The 24,620-nt window shown below is 44.4% G+C and overlaps 1 protein-coding gene across 4 annotated transcripts in view; it reads left to right on the plus strand.

The window, feature by feature from the left end:
- The first annotated feature begins 1,563 nt into the window (after nucleotides 1-1,563).
- Nucleotides 1,564-24,620, plus strand: part of apc (APC regulator of WNT signaling pathway) — a 42,719-nt gene continuing 19,662 nt past the window's right edge. For 2 of the 4 annotated variants that reach the window (XM_033646728.2, XM_078161930.1), the window contains exons 1-6: nucleotides 1,564-1,779; nucleotides 14,093-14,248; nucleotides 17,910-17,997; nucleotides 19,278-19,500; nucleotides 22,921-23,029; nucleotides 23,920-24,033. In XM_033646728.2, the coding sequence (XP_033502619.2) occupies nucleotides 14,114-14,248; nucleotides 17,910-17,997; nucleotides 19,278-19,500; nucleotides 22,921-23,029; nucleotides 23,920-24,033 (669 nt within the window). In that variant the 5' untranslated portion in view covers nucleotides 1,564-1,779; nucleotides 14,093-14,113. Of the gene's footprint in view, nucleotides 1,780-5,021; nucleotides 5,170-14,092; nucleotides 14,249-17,909; nucleotides 17,998-19,277; nucleotides 19,501-22,920; nucleotides 23,030-23,919; nucleotides 24,034-24,620 lie in introns of those variants that run through there. The other 2 variants (XM_033646727.2, XM_033646730.2) reach the window with 1 other exon arrangement.

The following is a 24,620-nucleotide window of genomic DNA, read 5'->3' on the forward strand; positions in this document are numbered from 1 at the left end:
GGACTACAAAACACTTAAAGAATTATGCCAAATAGGGCAGAAAATAAATTTGAATAGATTTAGAGTCATTTTAAAGATGTTTTTGAAACAGCAGTCGTGGCTGGACAGTTGCACCACATGATATTTTGACACTTTAAATAAAAGAATAAATTACAGATAAGTAATGTTTTTTGAAAATTCAAAGTGAATGCATATATAGAAGTACTACATATATGTTATCTTTTTATGCATTTAGACCTTTTTTTAACTGAAATAAATGCAGTTGGACAGAAAATTTAGGCGTCATGTCATTGACCCATTACTCTGATTAATACTCTGATTTGAGTAACAATATTACTCTGATTAATACTCTGATATAAGTAACAATATTACTCTGATTAATACTCTGATATGAGTAACAATATTACTCTGATTAATACTCTGATATGAGTAACAATATTACTCTGATTAATACTCTGATATGAGTAACAGAATTCAGGGCTCAACAATAAGGATTGCCCGATTGCCCGGGGCAAGTAAAACTCAAGGTCGGGCATGTAAACTAACAACTCACTTGCCCGACCGGGCAAGTTGCTAAAAATAGTAAAAGTTAATAACTACTTGATAAAATAAATGTATTTTAAAACGTGCTCCTTCGGCTCTGATGCAGCGGTCTCTCTGCCTGAAGTCACAGGCACAGCTGTGTAACAATGTCCTGCCCACAGCCCCCATTGATATTATTTTGCGCGACGGACGCTTCATATAATAACATAACAACATACTATTTATGGTGTTATGTCATCGTGTCATTTCTGTCTCTACATGGTCACGCGTTAACAATTCTCCTCTGCTCTCTGTATCGTGCTCGGCGGAGTTCCGCCACACACACAGGTGAGCACGCTAGAGTGGCTCGGGCCGCATTTTCCTGACCAAACCTGACCCCGAGCCCGGTGCAGTTTGTCAGCTGACAAAGTTATTGTTATGGACAGTGTGTAAATAACCATCAGATTGCTGTTACGCACAGACAAACACGCTGCACTCCGAGCAGCGTAGCACGGCACTCATGCTGAGCTTGTGTTGCGTTCAGGCGTTGTCACGTAAATAACTTCCAGCACTTAAACAGGTCATAGCACAAAACAGCAGCATGTCAAGTGACTTTTTACTTTTATTATATTCAGTACAATTGTATGTTCCTAAATGGAACCTTGAGACACCTCATATGTAAGCTAGACAGACATTTCACCTGCTCATACTGTGCACACATGTAGCCTACTTGTATTTCAGAGAGTACTTGTACTTCAGGGAATACTTGTACTTCAGTGAGTACTTGTATTTCAGTGAGTACTTGTATTTTAGTGAGTACTTGTATTTCAGTGAGTACTAGTATTTCAGTGAGTACTTGTATTTCAGTGAGTACTCGTAATTAAGTGAATACTCGTACATCAGTGAGTACTTGTATTTTAGTGAGTACTTGTATTTCAGTGAGTAAAAGTATTTCAGTGAGTACTTGTACATCAATGAGTACTCGTACTTCAGTGACGACTTGTATTTCAGTGAGTACTCGTACTTCAGTGAGTACTTGTCACAGACAGACACAAGATGGCGGACCGCAGCAGTAGCAGTTTCTCCAGAACAAAAAGGCCGAGTAGTTAAAACTTCTCTTGACTTTGTTAAACTCTACTTTTCCCGCTCTGACCGGAGACATGAGCGGCCCCCGCCGCCCCTGACGGTCCATTTACCAGCTGTGTGTTTCCCGGTAATGTTCCCTTGAATCTCCGCCGTCTGAACGGACTTTGGAAGGTAAGAACGGCCGTGCTGTTAGCTTAGCTCCGTGTTAACAGTTTGTTTATGTTGAATGTCAGTGTTTGGACGGGTCTGCGGACCGACCGGTGACGGCTACCGGCTTTACCGGAGACCAGAAGAATAACCCGGTGTTTGATCAATCGACAGACAGCCGATATTTCTGGATGGATTCTGGGAAAATAACGTTAAAGTAACGGGTCAGTGTTAGCCGGACTGTCATGTTGAGCTAACAGCTAATAGCTAACAGAGCTGCTGCTGCTATTGTCCCAGAGGACTCACACTGACACTACTGTAGCACTGTTACTGTATTATAGTACTAATACAGTACTGCCGTCGTACTATTGTAGTACTTTTACAGTACATCTCTTCTATACAGTACTACAGTCGTACTGTGACTGTACAATAGTAAACTACATTACAACTGTAGTACCTTTACTGTTCATTGCTACGGCAGTACTGCTGTAGTACTGCTGTAGTACTGTAGTACCATTGTACAGTGACAGTACCACAGTCACACTGTGACTGTACAGCAAGATGGGTCCTTTCCTCCACCTTAACTGAGACTTTCAGATGTCATTTTTTTCTTCTCCTGTGGTGCGGTTGAGGCTTAGTTGTCAGCTGACAGCAGTGTGTGTGTTCTTCTGCTGTGGTGCGGTTGTTGTATGGTGGGTTGTAACGTTACTGTTGACCTGGAGTCAGTCTGACCTCTGACCTGTGGACATGTCCTCTGTCTCAGACTGTTGCCCGTCCTGGTCTCTGGGTCAGCTGATCACCTCAGGTCTTTAATGTGGTTTGTTGTGAGACAAAATGAGATCATGTGACCAGTCAGATGATGATGATGATGATGATGATGGTGATGGTGATGATGGAGAACACTTTTTACTTTGACTGAGACACTTTGATCCAAAACATGAGGCTGACCCCAGGATGGACGTCAGGAACAGAACCTTATAAAACTCAACTGATCAGGTCATTGTCATGGTGATGAAGCAGATGACACATTAACCCTTTAGGAAGGTAAAAAAACAGATTTTTGGATCATGCAGTCTTAGGTCTTCTCTCCAGGATCAGATCACCTGTTAATCACATGACCCAATCATCCGTCTGACTTCACAGTTTGGTTGGATGTGACACGGTGGTTTGTGGTGGTAGAGATGCCAGAAGATCAATTTTCTTTACTGTAAATTGTTTTAAGTTTTTAATTAGATGTTATTAAATTTATTTATCCTCTGACCCGTCCTCTGACCCCCCACTGTGTGTGGGCACTCAGTCTGTTATGTCCCTGCAGCTCTCTGATGCCACTGATGTCATTCTGATCTCAATGTGATGAACACATGAATAAACACCTCTGTTGAATGTCACAGATAAACATCAGATCATCAGCTGACGAACCTCGCAGTCGTTACCGGCCCGTCAGCTGTTAGCTTCTGTTAGCTGCTTTTAGCTTCTGTAAGCTTCTTTTAGCTGCTAACAAACAGCAGCTCTCGGTCTCTGGTTCAGAGGGTTCCACAGACTATGTGCTGTTAGCTTCGCGGGGGACGCCTCGTTAACAACATTTTATTAAACACAGTTTAAGTTACAGAATTTATTTCCCAAATGTAACAGGGCAGTTAAACCAGTCGTTCAGTTTGTAATGTTAAATGGATGAATACCAATATGTGTGGTGTTACACCCCTGATGCACACACACACACACACACACACACGTGTTGGGTGTGCGCGCACACACACACACACACACACACACACGTATAACTAGAGTCGTACCGATACCGATACCAGTATCAGAAATGCCTCCGATAATGCCTAAAATGCGGTATCGGTTATCGGCGAGTGCAGCCTATGACCAGTCCGATACCACGTAATGCCTCACGTCATTACGCATACACACGCTGCAGGCACACGAAACGGAAACGGAGCAGAGTTTAAAAAGCATTCTACTGTAGCCTTTAAAATGTCTTTTTTACCAAATTGTGTGGCTGCACTTTAACCTGTGTCTTGATCTGTGTCAACACTGGATAATAATAATAATAATAAAAAAGTTTTATGATATTCATTCTACTATTATGTATTTATTTCTTAATATTTTACACAGAGTTTTAGGAGTTGAGACATACAACAATTCATATCCCATCCATTTTTATTTTACGCGCTGGTATCGGATCGGTGCTCGGTATCGGCAGATACCTAAGGTTCAGGGATCGGAATCGGTATCAGGAAGGAAAAAGTGGTACCGGTACATCTCTGCGTATAACGAAGGGGTGGTGAGCTGTAATCGCTCATCAGTAACATTAACGATATTTAAAGACCGTAGAAATGACTGCCTTTTTTTCACGTGTGTGTGTGTGTGTGTGTGCACGCGTGCGTGTGTGTGCAACGCTCGACAGTGCGAGCGTTTCACTCGCATTTGCGACTAAAAATAGGTGTGTGCAAATTGTAAAAAATATTTAGGGGCACATGCGCGCATAAAAAAATCAGCCGAAGCAGCCTATATTTTTGTCAATAAAAAAAATATGATAATCTAACTGCAAATGTTGGAGGAACTCCAGCCGCCTTCCCCCTTCCCTCTTCCCTGTGTTACACGGTTATGGGCGGTTTCCAAGCCACTGTCGGCACAATGAATATAAGTCCCACTGTCGACAGCGTGGAAATAAGTCAAAGTGTGGCGGAGAAGAGGGACCGGGAAAAGCGGCGGACCTCCGGGGAAGCCTGCCCCGTTCTCCCCGCAGTTAGGGACCGTTCGCCATGGTACCACTGCTGGGTAGGGTGGAAATAAGTCCTGCAGAGTTTCAGAGGACCTGGAGAATGTTTTAGGATAGTAATAACGTTATATAAAATAATCATATTGCAAAGATAATATATATAAGATAATAACATTAAAAACAAAATTAAATTGCAATACTTTTTCAAAACTTGATGATTTTACCTTTCTGTACATTTTGTATACAAATTCATTAAATAATTTTGCTTGTAAATGTCTATTTGCATCACGTTTATTATGGAAAACACATTTGATCAATTTACATTGTGCCCCTAAAGTTCTTTGTGCGCTCCTTATTTTTTCAACTTAGGAGCACATGTGCTCCTTGGGAAAAAAGTTAGCTTCAAGCCCTGGTGTGTGTGTGTGTGTGTGTGTGTGTGTGTGTGAGTGTGTGTGTGTGAGTGTGTGTGAGAGTGAGTGAGTGAGTGAGAGTGCGCGCGTGTGTGTCTTCAGTAACCCATTCTGCCTGCAGCAGCTGCTGCAAAGCATGCTGGGAGGAGGAGGCAGAGGGAGAGTGGCCCCCTCCCCCTCCCTTCCTCCTGATTGGCTGCTGGCGGGCCCAGCTGACTGCCCTCTGTCAGACAGAGAGGCAGAGACAGGGAGGGTGATGGAGGCGACGGCAATGGGGTGAGCTGCCATTTTCTCTTTCTTTATCCACAATCTGTTCATCCTCTATTCATCCGTCCTCCTCTCCTCCTGGCTTTATTTCATGTCCACGGATTATTGAGATGGGGGAGGGGGAGGTAGGCGGAGAGGGAGAGGACGGGTGGAGGACGGAGGGAGGATGGAGGATGAGCGGGAGGTTGATCTTTTCTTTTTCCATTGTCTGTTCTTGGGTGTGTTTTCTTCTTCTGTGGTGGATCTGATCTATTTAGTGTGTTTCCAGAGATGGGGGGGCGGGGGGGTAAGGGAGGATGGGTGGTGGTTTTGGGGGGGGGGGCGTCAGGGATGATGGGGGGAGAGAAAATGGCGGTGCGGTGATGGAGGATGGAGGCAGAGGACGGTGAGCAGGGCAGAGGCTGTCTCCTCACTGTGTTAAATGAGTCACAGCGGGCTGATCGATTATTGATCTGTTAATAAACATTATCATTTCAGCCTGTTTCTGATATATATATTTTTTAACCACACAACTGATTTTAGAGTCCGACCGAATTTCTGCTTTGTTAGGTGTAGTTTGCTGTGCGGTGTTCAGGACAGAGCGAGAGGACAGATTCCTCACGTCAGAAATTTTGGTGGGCCGTCACAGTAGTGGCGGTCCTTCAGAGCCTGCAGGAAGTGGCTTGCAGAGCGTCTGAAAGCGCCATGATGACGTGATGCATCACAAGGACGTAAAATACAGAGACCAGGTTGGACGGGCCACAGCAACAGCATGCTCCTTCTCGTCCTATCAGGAGCAATATGAACCAAGCAACATGTTGCTGCCTCGTTAGCACCATTATAGAGCTGCACTCTGAAATTTAACAACTCACTTCATCAGTCGGAGACCCCGCAGTCCAGGGACTTCGTTCCAGTCCAGCAGTCTGCTGGGTCAGCTGTGTGCAGCCACATGTGGGGATGTTTCAGTCCCCAGAAATACACTGCAGAGTGAGCACTCCCCTCTTTAAACAGCTCTCTGGTGCAGGCAGCTGCAGACCCAGGGTGAGTCTGTGGCAGCTTTAGACCCAGGGTGAGTCTGAGTCATCTTTAGACTCAGGGTGAGTCTGAGTCAGCTTGAGACCCAGGGTGACTCTGAGTCAGCTTTAGACCCAGGGTGAATCTGAGTCAGCTTTAGACCCAGGGTGAGTCTGAGTCAGCTTTAGACCCAGGGTGAGTCTGAGTCAGCTTTAGACTCAGGGTGAGTCTGAGTCAGCTTTAGACTCAGGGTGAGTCTGAGTCAGCTTTAGACCCAGGGTGAATCTGAGTCAGCTTTAGACTCAGGGTGAGTCTGAGTCAGCTTTAGACTCAGGGTGAATCTGAGTCAGCTTTAGACTCAGGGTGAGTCTGAGTCAGCTTTAGACTCAGGGTGAGTCTGAGTCAGCTTTAGACTCAGGGTGAATCTGAGTGAATCTGAGTCAGCTTTAGACTCAGGGTGAGTCTGAGTCAGCTTTAGACTCAGGGTGACTCTGAGTCAGCTTTAGACTCAGGGTGACTCTGAGTCAGCTTTAGACTCAGGGTGAGTCTGAGTCAGCTTTAGACTCAGGGTGAGTCTGAGTCAGCTTTAGACCCAGGGTGAATCTGAGTCAGCTTTAGACTCAGGGTGAGTCTGAGTCAGCTTTAGACCCAGGGTGAATCTGAGTCAGCTTTAGACTCAGGGTGAGTCTGAGTCAGCTTTAGACCCAGGGTGAATCTGAGTCAGCTTTAGACTCAGGGTGAGTCTGAGTCAGCTTTAGACTCAGGGTGAGTCTGAGTCAGCTTTAGACCCAGGGTGAATCTGAGTGAATCTGAGTCAGCTTTAGACTCAGGGTGAGTCTGAGTCAGCTTTAGACCCAGGGTGAGTCTGAGTGAATCTGAGTCAGCTTTAGACCCAGGGTGAGTCTGAGTCAGCTTTAGACTCAGGGTGAGTCTGAGTCAGCTTTAGACTCAGGGTGAGTCTGAGTCAGCTTTAGACTCAGGGTGAGTCTGAGTGAATCTGAGTCAGCTTTAGACCCAGGGTGAGTCTGAGTCAGCTTTAGACTCAGGGTGAGTCTGAGTCAGCTTTAGACTCAGGGTGAGTCTGAGTCAGCTTTAGACCCAGGGTGAATCTGAGTGAATCTGAGTCAGCTTTAGACTCAGGGTGAGTCTGAGTCAGCTTTAGACCCAGGGTGAGTCTGAGTGAATCTGAGTCAGCTTTAGACCCAGGGTGAGTCTGAGTCAGCTTTAGACTCAGGGTGAGTCTGAGTCAGCTTTAGACTCAGGGTGAGTCTGAGTGAATCTGAGTCAGCTTTAGACCCAGGGTGAGTCTGAGTCAGCTTTAGACTCAGGGTGAGTCTGAGTCAGCTTTAGACTCAGGGTGAGTCTGAGTGAATCTGAGTCAGCTTTACACCCAGGGTGAATCTGAGTCAGCTTTAGACTCAGGGTGAGTCTGATTCAGCTTTACACCCAGGGTGAGTCTGAGTCAGCTTTAGACTCAGGGTGAGTCTGAGTGAATCTGAGTCAGCTTTAGACCCAGGGTGAGTCTGAGTCAGCTTTAGACCCAGGGTGACTCTTACAATGCTGCAGACCCAGGTCTCAGGCAGCTGCAGACCCGGGGTAAGTCTGAAGCCTTTTCCAGAGATGGCACTTCAGAGCCACAAAGATGTACTGCCTTTATATGTTCTCACGGAACCAAATGACGGCAGCATCTTGTGGCTCCAGTGTTTGATATTAGACAGCATGATGACATCACAGAATCAAGAGGCGTGACATGTAACACAACAGCGTCGGCCTCTAGTGTGACATATACCACATGTTGTCAGCAGCTCTTGTATTGTAGTATTGTTGTAGTGTAGTGTTAGTGTAATGAAACATCGTTGTAGTAAAGTGTTGTAGTGTACTGTTGTAGTGTATCGTAGCGTTGTAGTGTAGTGTTGAAGTGTAGTGCAGCCTTGTAGTGTAGTGTTGTAGTGTACTGTTGTAGTGTATCATAGCCTTGTAGTGTACTGGTGTAGCGTATCGTAGCCTTGTAGTGTAGTGTTGTAGTGTACTGTTGTAGTATATCGTAGCCTTGTAGTGTACTGTTGAAGTGTACTGTTGTAGTGTATCGTAGCGTTGTAGTGTACTGTTGTAGTGTATCGTAGTCTTGTAGTGTACTGGTGTAGTGTATCGTAGCCTTTTAGTGTACTGTTGTAGTGTATCGTAGCCTTGTAGTGTACTGTTGAAGTGTACTGTTGTAGTGTATCGTAGCGTTGTAGTGTATCGTAGCCTTGTAGTGTACTGGTGTAGTATATCGTAGCCTTGTAGTGTACTGTTGAAGTGTACTGTTGTAGTTTATTGTAGTGTTGTAGTGTACTGTTGTAGTGTATCATAGCCTTGTAGTGTACTGGTGTAGTGTATCGTAGCCTTGTAGTGTACTGTTGTAGTGTATCGTAGCCTTGTAGTGTACTGGTGTAGTGTATTGTAGCCTTGTAGTGTACTGTTGAAGTGTACTGTTGTAGTGTATTGTAGTGTTGTAGTGTACTGTTGTAGTGTATCGTAGCCTTGTAGTGTACGGTTGAAGTGTACTGTTGTAGTGTATTGTAGTGTTGTAGTGTACTGTTGTAGTGTATCGTAGCCTTGTAGTGTACTGGTGTAGTGTATTGTAGCCTTGTAGTGTAGTGTTGTAGTGTACTGTTGTAGTGTATCGTAACCTTGTAGTGTACTGGTGTAGTGTATTGTAGCCTTGTAGTGTAGTGTTGTAGTGTACTGTTGTAGTGTATCATAGCCTTGTAGTGTACTGTTGTAGTGTATTGTAGCCTTGTAGTGTACTGGTGTAGTGTATCGTAGCCTTGTAGTGTAGTGTTGTAGTGTATCGTAGCCTTGTAGTGTTGTGTTGTAATGTATTGCAGCCTTGTAGTGTAGTGTTGAAGTGTACTGTTGTGTATCGTAGCCTTGTAGTGTTGTGTTGTAGTGTATCGTAGCCTTGTAGTGTACTGTTGTACTGTACTGTTGTAGTGTATCGTAGCCTTGTAGTATACTGGTGTAGTGTATCATAGCCTTGTAGTGTAGTGTTATAGTGTACTGGTGTAGTGTATCGTAGCCTTGTAGTGTAGTGTTGTAGTGTATTGTAGCCTTGTAGTGTATTGTTGTAGTATATCGTAGCCTTGTAGCGTACTGTTGAAGTGTACTGTTGTAGTGTATCGTAGCCTTGTAGTGTGCTGTTGTAGTGTATCGTAGCCTTGTAGTGTACTGTTGTAGTATATCGTAGCCTTGTAGCGTACTGTTGAAGTGTACTGCTGTAGTGTATCGTAGCCTTGTAGTGTGCTGTTGTAGTGTAGTGTTGTAGTGTATCGTAGCCTTGTAGTGTAGTGTTGTAGCATGCGCAATGCTGCCCCCTCCCCTCTCCTCTATTCACTCCATGAGCCATTCAAGTAGTTGAACTATGAATAATAGAGATGCACCAAAATGAAAATTTGTGGCCGAAGCCGAATATTATTAAACGCTTGGCCGAATACCGAGTACCGAATACCAAATATCGTTGTTTAGTTTTTCATTAGTTTTTGCAGATGAACCCCCTCCAGATTAGTGTTGTCACTGTACCAAAATTGGGACCCACAGTACGGTACCAATGAAAATATCATGGTTCTAAGTAGTATTACGATACCACAGCGAAAATGAGGCAGATGTGCCTTTTGTCATTTATAAAAAGATAAATCACTTTTCTATAATATATCAATGATATTTCAATGGAATAAATTACTTATTGACTTATTCATACATAAAAAACAGCATCAATAAGTGATTAACATGGGGGGGATCAAAATAAAATAAATAAATAAAATAAAAGTCAACCAGCCACCCTCCTCCCCTGACAAATAAAGAACAGTCCCTAAAGTGTGGTGAGGTTTGTGGGCCGTGAATGGCTCGTTTCTCCTCTGACACGTCACATACCTGTGTTAGGCTGGCTCGGCTGTTCAGGTACTTCTGGGCAGTCATGACACCAAGAAGAGGATATTATTGGAGCCGACTTCTCCAATGTCAAGTCAATGGCCGCCGTATTTGACAGGAATACATTACTGTCTGTGTCTGTGACCCCCGTTCAACCCACAACCGATGGGATTCGCCTTTCGTTTCTGCTGGTGGTTGAAATCTGTAGACTGCTCGCACAGCGTGCTGAATGATTTAAGCCTATTTTGCTCGCTCAAAACTATTTTTAGTCGCAAATGCGAGTGCGGTGATGGATGGATCGCCACACTGCCGACATTTTAATCCGCCTGTCATGGCACGCTGTTTGATTGCGTTATCAAATCCGCGCTGCTATTATTCGGCCTTGCTTTTAACTTATTCCACCGAATACCGAATGTGTGTTTTTTTTGCAATATTCGGCCGAATATATTCGGTGCATCCCTAATGCGAGGGGCAGGTGATTGCGGAAGAAAATGGCAGAGGGAGAGCAAGAGAGGTTGGTCTGTGTGTGTGTTTGTGTGTGTGTGCATGTGCGTGCACGTGTGTGTACGTGTGTGCGCACACGTGTCTGTGTGTGTGTTTGTGCGCAATGGGGCCCAACTCTGTGCGCGATACAGAGAGCAGAGGAGAACTGTAAAAACACGACCGTTTAGAGACAGAAATGACATGCCCATGTAAACAATATAAGTCATCAAGTATGTTGCATAGTCATGATTTCAATTTTGAACAAAATAATCGTGATTATGATTTTTTCCATAATTGAGCAGCCCTAGTTGTAGTGTGGCATTGAAGTGTAGCGTTGTTGAAGCATAGCGTTGTAGTGTAGTATTGCACTGTACTGTTGTAGTATACCGTAGTGTTGTAGTGTAGCATTGTAGTTTTGTGCTGTAGTGTTGTTGTAGTATTGTGGTGTTGTGGTGTTGTTTTAGTGTTGTGGTGTTGTTGTAGTGTTCTTGTAGTGTAGTTTTGTTTTAGTGTTGTGGTGTAATGTTGTTGCAGTGTTGTAGTGTTGTTGTTGTTATAATAGTGTAGTGTAGCATTGTTGTAGTGTAGTATTGTGTTGTTGTAGTGTAGTATTGTGTTGTGGTGTTGTCGTGTAATATTGTGTTGTTGTAGTGTAGTATTGTGTTGTAGTGTTGTTGTAGTGTATTGTTGTGTTGTAGTGTAGTATTGTGTTGTTGTAGTGTAGTATTGTATTGTTGTTGTAGGGTAATATTGTGTTGTTGTAGTGTAGTATTGTGTTGTGGTGTTGTTGTAGTGTAGTATTGTGTTGTAGTGTTGTTGTAGTGTAGTATTGTGTTGTGGTGTTGTTGTAGTGTAGTATTGTGTTGTAGTGTTGTTGTAGTGTAGTATTGTGTTGTTGTAGTGTTGTTGTTGTTGTAGTGTAGTATTGTGTTGTAGTGTTGTTGTAGTGTAGTATTGTGTTGTAGTGTTGTTGTAGTGTAGTATTGTGTTGTTGTAGTGTTGTAGTGTAGTATTGTGTTGTAGTGTATTATTGTTGTTGTAGTGTAGTATTGTGTTGTTGTATCAAGTGTTGTAGTGTTGTTGTTGTAGTGTAGTATTGTGTTGTTCTAGTGTTGTTGTAGTATAGTATTGTGTTGTAGTGTTGTTGTAGTGTAGTATTGTGGTGTTGTATCGAGTGTTGTAGTGTTGTTGTAGTGTAGTATTGTGTTATTCTAGTGTTGTTGTAGTGTAGTGTTGTGTTGTTGTAGTGTCCGAATCCTCTAGGGGGGTCTGAGGGCATGCTCTCCTGGGAGAAAATGTAGTATTTAAAGGCATCAATCTGGTGAATTCTGAGAGCCAAGTTATGGTGGCAGAATATGCCTAGATTTCAACATCTTTGTGCTTTTTATGTGTGAGAAATGTTGTATTTTTACTGATAAACACACTAGTAGTATGTTATGGTGAAAGGTTACACTCAAAATACAGCTATGGGTGCCAGAGCTAATCGCGGCCATTCAAGTCAATGTAAGCTGCGCCACCAGAAGCGCCGCGGCATGTCCTAGCCGTGTCCTAGAAGCGTCTTGGTGCTCCGCTCCGAGTCAAACAGGAAGTTAGGCGAAGAGAAGACGAGAGTATCCTGTTAATTTTCAAAATAAAACATCCGTGAAAACTCCGGATCGTATTTCGCATTGCTACATCAACATGACGTCAAAGTGGGTGGCCCCAGGCCTGAAGTCACACACGAAGAGTGGCTGACAGGAGATTTCCGCAGATTATTGCGTGACATTATGATCTCGCAATCCGCAAATTCCAGCTGCTCACGTGCTCGTCGCTATAGTTCCAGTGGACATTTGCTCGGCACAGGATGGAGCGAGTCCACGCGATGGATCCAGTGGACATCCGGCAGGCAGCTAGGTGCTCTCCCTGCAGCCTGTTGTGGAGATCAGTTTTGACCTGGAATGGAACGTAACTACCATGAGCCAAATGAGAAAGAATAAGTTTTCAGAGCTTACTTAAGTGGTGTTGTGTGTTGCCGTGCAGGCTCAGAGTTGTCTTAAATACAGCCACTGAATGCTCTGCTGATGTTTTTGGGGAGCCAAAGAATTCTCAGTAGGTGTTCTAGCCGGTGAGCTACAGAGAGACGTCCATTTACCAGAGGCATTTTATATCTGGCCGATTCTTGGAGACTATGGCGGGCCCCCATAGTCTCGTCAATGTATGGGAAACACTGCAGTCTGTACCAACATTTTCAGGGAATGGTCGACAGTTGCCTTGGTTCTCTGCTCAGAGGTTCACCTTACCTGGAGTCAGGATGTTCAGAGTAGGCTTGTGCCGATTTCCGGTTTAACCGGTTCGGTCCGGTTTAAGAGCTCCACCTGGTTTAATTCACGTCAACCGGATAAACCAGAGGGGAAAAAAAGCTTTTCATATCGGCGGCATGTCAAGGGACAATATTCAACTTATCTTGCATTATAACATGCATTATGACAACTTAATAAGGTTTATGTTTGTTTATAAATGAAGTGGAGGAGCCTACAAGTGTTTTGTTTAGTTTGTCTCAGAGGCTGCAGAGGGAGTCCGCAGCTCCGCTCCGCTCAGCTGTCTGCTGCTGCTGCGAGAGATCAAATTTCATTGGGGGCGGGGAAAAGTACTAGGGAGTCAGCAGTCATTCAGTTTGTTGCCCTAGTAACCCGTTTCCACTGAAGAAGTTCCTGGTACTATTTGGGCGGCTGGAACTGCTACAGGAACGTGGTGTCCTCAAGGCTATTCAAGAGAAGGCTGAGACACAGGGTCAAACATGGGGGGATTGCACATGCGCAGTGTAACTTGAGCTGCGATGCTGGAGGGTGACAGCAGGGGCGCTAGATAAAAAGCGCAGGATCCTCTCAGGCGATCAAGGAGTGCACTTGGTGTGGTCTGCTTGGACTTTTGGACGGTGGCTGCCTGAAGTTGTCGGAATTGCATCTCTGTCATTCTCACCCACAACGCAGGCCACCAGTGACAGTCCAGTAATAAGCTGTGAAAATGACATGCATGCACATTTCCCTTATTTCGCGGTCTCACGCCATCTACTGAGCCTTTGAGGAAGTGCAGACCAGATTTTACTGCGCATGTGCAATCCCCCCATGTTTGACCTCGTGTCTCAGCCTTCTCTTGAATAGCCTTAGGTGTCCTTCTGCGTCTTCTTCTTCTTGTGTAACCTTGTGCGTATTGGCAGTTAATACAGCATTATCGCCGCCTAGTGGATTGGAAATGCATTACACCTATAATGGGCTTTTATTGGGAAAAATAGCTCAAATGCGACCCCCAGTGGTAAAATTAGGTATGTAATTCGATATATCGGTTCGGTTAGATATTTGGCTTTAAATCAAACCGGTTGGAAAATTTTCAAACCAGCACAAGCCTAGTTCAGATATAAAGAAACACAGCTGGTTTTATTTCATATCTGATGTTTAGAAAATTTCAAACTTCACCCGTCAGGGATGACCTCATCGCCACAGTATGGTCACATGACCGAGGTTTTCCAGTACTACAGAGTGATGGTTCCTGGTTTGTTTGTGTGGTGCAGGTCAGACGTGGGTCCTCCAATATGGCGGCAGCGTCGTACGACCAGCTGTTGAGGCAGGTGGAGGTGTTAAAGATGGAGAACTCCAACCTGAGACAGGAGTTGCAGGACAACTCCAACCACCTGACCAAACTGGAGACTGAGGCCTCTAACATGAAGGTCTGTACATGTCCCACTGACACACTACACACAGTCCCACTGACACACTACACACAGTAGCACTGACACACTACACACAGTCCCACTGACACACTACACACAGTCCTATTGACACACTACACACAGTAGCACTGACACACTTCACACAGTCCCACTGACACACTTCACACATCCCATTGACACACTACACACAGTCCCATTGACACACTACACACAGTCCCACTGACACACTACACACAGTCCCACTGACACACTACACACAGTAGCACTAACACACTACACACAGTAGCACTGACACACTACACACAGTCCCACTGACACACTACACACAGTCCCACTGACAAACTACACACAGTCCCACTGACAAACTACACACAGTCCCACTGACAAACTACACACAGTCCCACTGACAAACTATACACAGTCCCACTGACACACTTCACACAGTCCCACTAACACACTACACACAGTCCCACTGACAAACTACACACAGTAGCACTGACACACTACACACAGTCCCACTGACACACTTCACACAGTCCCACTAACACACTACACACAGTCCCACTGACAAACTACACACAGTAGCACTGACACACTACACACAGTCCCACTGACACACTACACACAGTCCCACTGACACACTACACACAGTCCCACTGACACACTTCACACAGTCCCACTGACAAACTACACACAGTCCCACTAACACACTACACACAGTCCCACTGACACACTTCACACAGTCCCACTGACAAACTACACACAGTCCCACTAACACACTTCACACAGTCCCACTGACAAACTACACACAGTCCCACTGACAAACTACACACAGTCCCACTGACACACTACACACAGTCCCACTGACACACGACACACAGTAGCACTGACACACTACACACAGTCCCACTGACACACGACACACAGTCCTATTGATATACTACACACAGTAGCACTGACACACTACACACAGTCCCACTGACACACTACACACAGTAGCACTGACACACTACACACAGTCCCACTGACACACTACACACAGTCCCACTGACACACTACACACAGTCCCACTGACACACTACACACAGTCCCACTGACACACTACACACAGTAGCACTGACACACTACACACAGTAGCACTGACACACTACACACAGTAGCACTAACACACTACACACAGTCCCACTGACACACTACACACAGTCCGACTGACACTACACACAGTCCCACTGACACACTACACACAGTCCCACTGACACACTACACACAGTAGCACTAACACACTACACACAGTCCCACTGAAACACTACACACAGTCCCACTGACACACTACACACAGTAGCACTAACACACTACACACAGTCCCACTGACACACTACACACAGTAGCACTAACACACTACACACAGTAGCACTGACACACTACACACAGTAGCACTGACAAACTACACACAGTAGCACTGACACACTACACACAGTAGCACTGACACACTACACAAAGTAGCACTAACACACTACACACAGTAGCACTGATAAACTACACACAGTAGCACTAACACACTACACACAGTAGCACTGACAAACTACACACAGTAGCACTAACACACTACACACAGTAGCACTGACACACTACACACAGTAGCACTGACACACTACACACAGTAGCACTAACACACTACACACAGTAGCACTGACACACTACACACAGTAGCACTGACAAACTACACACAGTAGCACTGACAAACTACATACAGTCCCACTGACACACTACACACAGTCCCACTGACACACTACACACAGTAGCACTGACACACTACACACACAGTCCCACTGACACACTATACACAGTCCTGTTGATATACTACACACAGTAGCACTGACACACTACACACAGTACCACTGACACACTACACACAGTCCCATGACAAACTACACACAGTAGCACTGACAAACTACATACAGTCCCACTGACCCACTACACACAGTAGCACTGACACACTACACACAGTCCCACTGACACACTACACACAGTCCTATTGATATACTACACACAGTAGCACTGACACACTACACACAGTCCCACTGACAAACTACACACAGTCCCACTGACACACTACACACAGTCCCACTGACACACTACACACAGTAGCACTGACAAACTACATACACTTCCACTGACACACTACACACAGTAGCACTGACACACTACACACAGTCCCACTGACACACTATACACAGTCCTGTTGATATACTACACACAGTAGCACTGACACACTACACACAGTACCACTGACACACTACACACAGTCCCATGACAAACTACACACAGTAGCACTGACAAACTACATACAGTCCCACTGACACACTACATACAGTCCCACTGACACACTACACAGTAGCACTGACACACTACACACAGTCCCACTGACACACTACACACAGTCCTATTGATATACTACACACAGTAGCACTGACACACTACACACAGTCCCACTGACAAACTACACACAGTCCCACTGACACACTACACACAGTCCCACTGACACACTACACACAGTAGCACTAACACACTACACACAGTCCCACATACACACTACACACAGTCCCACTGACACACTCCACACAGTCCCACTGACACACTACACACACACTGACATACATACTTTCAACATATTGTACCACAGTAGCCAGAACTATAACTATAATATTATTACTTTCAATAATGTTGTTGTAACCTACTGTCATTACCTGCATCTCTCTCTCTCTCCCTCTCTCTGTCTCTCTCTCTCTGTCTCATTGTGTCATGCGGATTACTGTTAATTTATTATGCTGATCTGTTCTGTACGACATCTATTGCACGTCTGTCCGTCCTGGAAGAGGGATCCCTCCTCAGTTGCTCTTCCTGAGGTTTCTACTGTTTTTTTCCCCCGTTAAAGGTTTTTTTTTGGGGAGTTTTTCCTGATCAGCTGTGAGGGTCATAAGGACAGAGGGATGTCGTATGCTGTAAAGCCCTGTGAGGCAAATTGTGATTTGTGATATTGGGCTTTATAAATAAAATTGATTGATTGATTGATTGACAGTAGCACTGACACACGACACACAGTCCCACTGACACACTACACACAGTAGCACTGACACACTACACACAGTCCCACTGACACACTACACACAGTACCACTGACACATTACACACAGTACCACTGACACACTACACACAGTACCTTCGTCCTCTGTCCTTCATCCTGTTTCCTTTCTCCTGTTTCCTTCATCCTGTGTCCTTCGATCTGTGTCCTTCGTCCTGTTTCCTTCGTCCTGTTTTTTTTTTCACGGCTGATCTTTTGTATCTTTTATTTCTGTTTCTGTGTCCTCATGTTTTTGTCGTCCATTCTTGTACCTGTAGTTAGTTTTTTTATTGTCCTGTCCTTCCCGTGCTAACACACACACACACACACACACTTCCTGTTTCCTGTTTACTGTGGATGAGCAGAAAACACACATGGACGGTGTGAGTGTTGTTAGTTTGCATCATGTCGCTGTACGATCGCTGTCGTTTCATTGTGGTGAGTCAAACTGGGCGAGACAGAGTAAGAATCACTGTGATCAGTCATGTGTTCATTTAATCATGTGTTCATTTTATTGTTTCCACTCATGTGAAACAGGAAGTGCTGAAGCAGCTACAGGGTACCATAGAAGAAGAGTCTGGAGAGGCATCTGGCTCTCAGCTTGAGCTCATCGAGAGACTGAAAGGTGAACAAAACAAACGCACACAGAGAACACACACATCAGGGTTCTTTAAATCACAGTAACGTAAGTGTCGCTGCCTATTCCCCCAAAAAAACAAAACAAACTTTTTTGTTCATTACTAGTGCTGCATGATTTGGTAAAAATGTACGATTGTGATTATGGTGGACAATATTGCGATTTGCGATTGCGATTACAATATAATTACAATAAAATGTAATAAATGGTATCATGAGTCTTGTTGCTTGACTCAGTGTTTCCCTACATTATATCAGGGGGCACTGACCTGACAGAGTTATTGTTATGGACAGACAGTGTGTCAATGACCATCAACAGACTGAGCACAGTCAAACACGCTGCTCACACAGCAGCGCAGCACGACACTGTACACACAGCAGAGCGAGCCTGTGTTGCGTTCAGGCGTTGTCACGTAAATGACAAATTCCAGCGCCATAGCACAACACAGCAGCATGTTAAGTGGGCTGAAACCGAGCAGAGTTGCTCAATTTTTCATTTGTTATGGAGTCCGTGATTTCCCTGTGACACTTACAAATGTTTGCGTAACTGTGCTTGGATGTTGTTTTATGAGGCTCTGGCGGCTTTCAGTTATCTCATTGTCTTTAACGTTACACGGCTCGGCTTTCTCTCACATGCACTCTTCCTACTTTTCCCTGTGCTGTCTCAAGTGCTGATATAGATTGGTCGTGTTGCCGCGGGACGTGGCGACTTTAACTTTTAAACTTTACACAGCACGTCTTTCAGGTACGGCGACGTTGGACAGAAAGACGTGCTGTGTAAAAGTTTAAAAGTCTGTCCAACGTCGTCGTACCTGAATCCAAAGTATCGCCATGTAACAAACGTTTTTTTCGCCACCAACTCAGCCTGTTCATGGTCGAGCTCATGCTCTTCTTCAGCGTCTGTGTTGGTCACTGCTGCACGCCGGCTGCACGCACCAGGATAGCTTGTGGGCGTGATGTCAACAAACTCCACACACTACAGGAGAGGCAGTCACGTTCACAGGCACACATGTTAACATTTATTTAGCCTACATTAAATCGCAAATCGCAGCCTTTAATGCGGCTATGTAATCGCACAGCCTGACATCGCGATTGCGACTGCGATTAGATTAATCGTGCAGCACTATTTATTACTTAACAACAACCGCAGGAGAAGCAGCACAACACAGAAGTTTTTTTATTTGTTTATTAGTTACTGTGTTGCTTGTGTTTCATTAAAAACCAACAGAGGAAATAAACTTGTAACACTGAGTGTGTCTCCTCCTCCAGAGATGAGCCTGGACTCTGCAGGGTTTAAACCCAGATCGAGGCCTCCTCTGCCCCCCTCATCCTCCTCCAGCTCGGCCTCTTCTGGTTCAGGAGCTCCTGGAGGAGCAGCAGGAGGCTCCATAGCTCCAGGACCCCCGACCACCACCGGCTTGCCCAGAAGAGGGCTGCCGACTGCAGGCAGAGACAGCCATGACCGCTGCCTGGAAGAGCTGGAGAAGGAGAGGTACTACTGAGAGTACTGTTAATACTACTGAGAGTACTGTTAGTACTACTGAGAGTACTGTAGGTACTACTGAGAGTACTGTTAGTACTACTTTCACTATCCTAGGTACTACTGAGAGTACTGTTGGTACAGCTGAGAGTACTGTTAGTACTACTGAGAGTACTGTTGGTACAACTCAGAGTACTGTTAGTACGACTGAGAGTACTGTTGGTACTACCGAGAGTACTGTAGGTACTACTGAGAGTACTGTTGGTACATCTGAGAGTACTGTTAGTACTACTGAGAGTACTGTTAGTACTACTGAGAGTGCTCTAGGTACTACTTAAAGTACTGTAGGTACTACTGAGAGCGCTGTAGGTACTACTGAGAGTACTGTTAGTACTGTTGAGAGTGCTCTAGGTACTACTTAAAGTACTGTAGGTACTACTGAGAGTGCTGTAGGTACTACTGAGAGTACTGTTAGTACTGCTGAGAGTGCTCTAGGTACTACTTAAAATACTGTAGGTACTACTGAGAGTACTGTTAGTACTACTGAGAGTGCTGTAGGTACAACTGAGAGTACTGTTAGTACAACTGAAAGTACTGTTAGTACTACTGAGAGTACTGTTGGTACAGCTGAGAGTACTGTTGGTGCAACTGAGAGTACTGTTGGTACAGCTGAGAGTACTGTTGGTACAACTGAGAGTACTGTTGGTACTACTGAAAGTGCTCTAGGTACTACTTAAAGTACTGTAGGTACTACTGAGAGTGCTGTAGGTACTACTGAGAGTACTGTTGGTACAACTGAGAGTACTGTTGGTACTACTGAAAGTGCTCTAGGTACTACTTAAAGTACTGTAGGTACTACTGAGAGTGCTGTAGGTACTACTGAGAGTACTGTTAGTACTACTGAGATTGCTCTTGGTACTACTTAAAGTACTGTAGGTACTACTGAGAGTACTGTTAGTACTACTGAGAGTGCTCTCGGTACTACTTAAAGTACTGTAGGTACTACTGAGAGTACTGTTAGTACTACTGAGAGTACTGTAGGTACTACTGAGAGTACTGTTAGTACTACTGAGAGTGCTCTAGGTACTACTGAGGGTACTCTTGGTACAACTGAGAATACTGTTAATACTACTGAGAGTATTGTTGGTACAACTGAGAGTACTGTTGGTACAACTGAAAGTACTGTTAGTACTACTGATAGTACTGTTGGTACAGCTGAGACTACTGTTGGTACAACTGAGAGTACTGTTGGTACTACTGATAGTACTGTCGGTACAACTGAGAGTACTGTTGGTACTACTGAGAGTACTGTTGGTACTACTGAGAGCACTGTTAGTACTACTGAGAGTGCTCTAGGTACTACTGAGAGTACTGTTAGTACTACTGAGAGTGCTCTAGGTACTACTTTAAGTACTGTAGGTACTACTGAGAGTACTGTAGGTTCTACTGAAAGTGCTGTAGGTACTACTGAGAGTACTGTTAGTACTACTGAGAGTGCTCTCGGTACTACTTAAAGTACTGTAGGTACTACTGAGAGTACTGTTAGTACTACTGAGAGTACTGTTGGTACTACTGAGAGTACTGTCAGTACTATTGAGAGTACTGAGAGTACTGTTAGTACTACTGAGAGTGCTCTAGGTACTACTTAAAGTACTGTAGGTACTACTGAGAGTGCTGTAGGTACTACTGAGAGTACTGTTGGTACAGCTGAGAGTACTGTTGGTACTACTGAGAGTACTGTTGGTACAGCTGAGAGTACTGTAGGTACTACTGAGAGTACTGTCAGTACTACTGAGAGTACTGTTAGTACTACTGAGAGTGCTCTAGGTACTATTTATAGTACTGTAGGTACTACTGAGAGTACTGTTAGTACAACTGAAAGGTTGGTACAGCTGAGAGTACTGTTGGTACAACTGAGAGTACTGTTGGTACTACTGAGAGCACTGTTGATACAACTGAGAGTACTCTTGGTACAACTGAGAGTACTGTTGGTACAGCTGAGAGTACTGTCAGTACAACTGAGAGTACTGTTAGTACAACTGAGAGTACTGTTGGTACAAGTGAGATTACTTTTAGTACTACTGAAAGTGCTCTAGGTACTACTTAAAGTACTGTAGGTACTACTGAGAGTGCTGTAGGTACTACTGAGAGTACTGTTAGTACTACTGAGAGTGCTCTCGGTACTACTTAAAGTACTGTGGGTACTACTGAGAGTACTGTAGGTTCTACTGAAAGTGCTGTAGGTACTACTGAGAGTACTGTTAGTACTACTGAGAGTACTGTAGGTACTACTGAGAGTACTGTTAGTACTACTGAGAGTGCTCTAGGTACTACTGAGGGTACTGTTGGTATAACTGAGAATACTGTTAATACTACTGAGAGTATTGTTGGTACAACTGAGAGTACTGTTAGTACAACTGAAAGTACTGTTAGTACTACTGACAGTACTGTTGGTACAGCTGAGACTACTGTTGGTACAACTGAGAGTACTGTTAGTACTACTGAGAGTACTGTTGGTACTACTGAGAGTACTGTTGGTACAACTGAGAGTACTGTTAGTACTACTGAGAGTGCTCTCGGTACTACTTAAAGTACTGTAGGTACTACTGAGAGTACTGTAGGTTCTACTGAAAGTGCTGTAGGTACTACTGAGAGTACTGTTAGTACTACTGAGAGTGCTCTCGGTACTACTTAAAGTACTGTAGGTACTACTGAGAGTACTGTTAGTACTACTGAGAGTACTGTTGGTACTACTGAGAGTACTGTCAGTACTATTGAGAGTACTGAGAGTACTGTTAGTACTACTGAGAGTGCTCTAGGTACTACTTAAAGTACTGTAGGTACTACTGAGAGTGCTGTAGGTACTACTGAGAGTACTGTTGGTACAGCTGAGAGTACTGTTGGTACTACTGAGAGTACTGTTGGTACAGCTGAGAGTACTGTAGGTACTACTGAGAGTACTGTCAGTACTACTGAGAGTACTGTTAGTACTACTGAGAGTGCTCTAGGTACTATTTATAGTACTGTAGGTACTACTGAGAGTACTGTTAGTACAACTGAAAGGTTGGTACAGCTGAGAGTACTGTTGGTACTACTGAGAGTACTGTTGGTACAACTGAGAGTACTGTTGGTACTACTGAGAGCACTGTTGATACAACTGAGAGTACTCTTGGTACAACTGAGAGTACTGTTGGTACAGCTGAGAGTATTGTTGGTACAACTGAGAGTATTGTTGGTACAGCTGAGAGTACTGTTGGTACTACTGAGAGTACTGTTGGTACAACTGAGAGTACTGTTAGTACTACTGAGAGAGCTGTAAGTACTACTGAGAGTACTGTCGGTACTTTCTTTCTCCTGTTGTTCCATTATGTCCAACCTCTCTTTCCTGTCCATCTCTGTTCTGCTCTGTGATTGGCTGCTGCTCCCTGACAGGTCTCTCCTGTTGGCCGAGCTGGAGAAGGAGGAGAAGGAGAAAGACTGGTACTATGCTCAGCTGCAGAACCTGACCAAGAGGATTGACAGTCTGCCGCTCACTGAGAACGTAACTACACTTGCTGTTTGTGTTACAGTACCACACAGAACTTGACTAAACTTACCAGCTGTGTTACAGTACCACACAGAACATGACTAAACTTACCAGCTGTATTACAGTACCACACAGAACGTGACTAAACTTATCAGCTGTGTTACAGTACCACACAGAATGTGACTAAACTTATCGGCTGTGTTGCAGTACCACACAGAACGTGACTAAACTTACCAGCTGTGTTAAAGTACCACACAGAACGTGACTAAACTTACCGGTTGTGTTACAGTACCACACAGAATGTGACCAAACTTACTGGCTGTGTTATAGTACCACACAGAACGTGACTAAACTTACCGGCTGTGTTACAGTACCACACAGAATGTGACCAAACTTACTGGCTGTGTTATAGTACCACACAGAACGTGACTATACTTACCGGCTGTGTTACAGTACCACACAGAATGTGACCAAACTTACCGGCTGTGTTACAGTACCACACAGAACGTGACTGTACTTACCGTTGGTGTTACAGTACCACACAGAACGTGACTAAACTTATCAGCTGTGTTATAGTACCACACAGAACGTGACTAAACTTACCGGCTGTGTTACAGTACCACACAGAATGTGACCAAACTTACCGGCTGTGTTACAGTACCACACAGAACGTGACTGTACTTACCGTTGGTGTTACAGTACCACACAGAACGTGACTAAACTTACCAGCTGTGTTAAAGTACCACACAGAACGTGCCTAAACTTACCGGTTGTGTTACAGTACCACACAGAACGTGATTAAACTTACTGTATTTATTAAAGTACTTCTCTGGAAAAAGTCAGAGTTAAAACAGGAAATACTTCCTGTTTACGTTGTGACTCATTAGATTGACTTTGTGTGTCAGTTTACTCTTCAGACAGACATGAGTCGTCGTCAGCTGGAGTTTGAGGCTCGTCAGATCCGTTCAGCGATGGAGGAACAGCTGGGCTCCTGTCAGGAGATGGAGAGAAGAGCTCAGGTGTGATGTCACTTCCCTTAACACCACCTCTGATGCTCTGTGACCTTCATATACCAAACAGACATATGACAGAAAATTGGGCCCATGGTCATTTCCATGCAGAGGTAGTCACCTATCAGTGTGTACATGAGGGGAAGCTCTGGTCACGTCAGGTCTCAACTCATGTACACAAGTTTACAAATCTGACTGAGGTGGAGACGGTGAGCAGAGGTGGTGTCATTAGACCACAGTCTGACTGATGTCTCAGGTTTTATACCAATATATAGATCTGTCTCTGTAGGACTGACTCTATGAATGTTTGCCCTTTCTGAATGTGGTTTGTATTGGAGATCGGACCTTGCTAAGCACCTTATTTTCACGATGAGACGATAGCTTCAGACACCACACACACACTGCACAGCCATTACAAACCCCTCCCCTCAGGTCTAAGGTACAGATCTCTTGCTTTCAAAACAAAGAGAGCCATGTCCAGCTTTGTACCCTCATCCATCAGACTAATGCATAACAGCTGATTTGATCTGATATGTATGCTTGTGGATGTGTGTCTTTGTTCTTCTCTCCTTTTAACATTTGTATTTGTATTTTTA

This window comes from Epinephelus lanceolatus, chromosome 19 (genome assembly GCF_041903045.1).
Source record: "Epinephelus lanceolatus isolate andai-2023 chromosome 19, ASM4190304v1, whole genome shotgun sequence".
NCBI classification, from domain to species: domain Eukaryota; kingdom Metazoa; phylum Chordata; class Actinopteri; order Perciformes; family Serranidae; genus Epinephelus; species Epinephelus lanceolatus.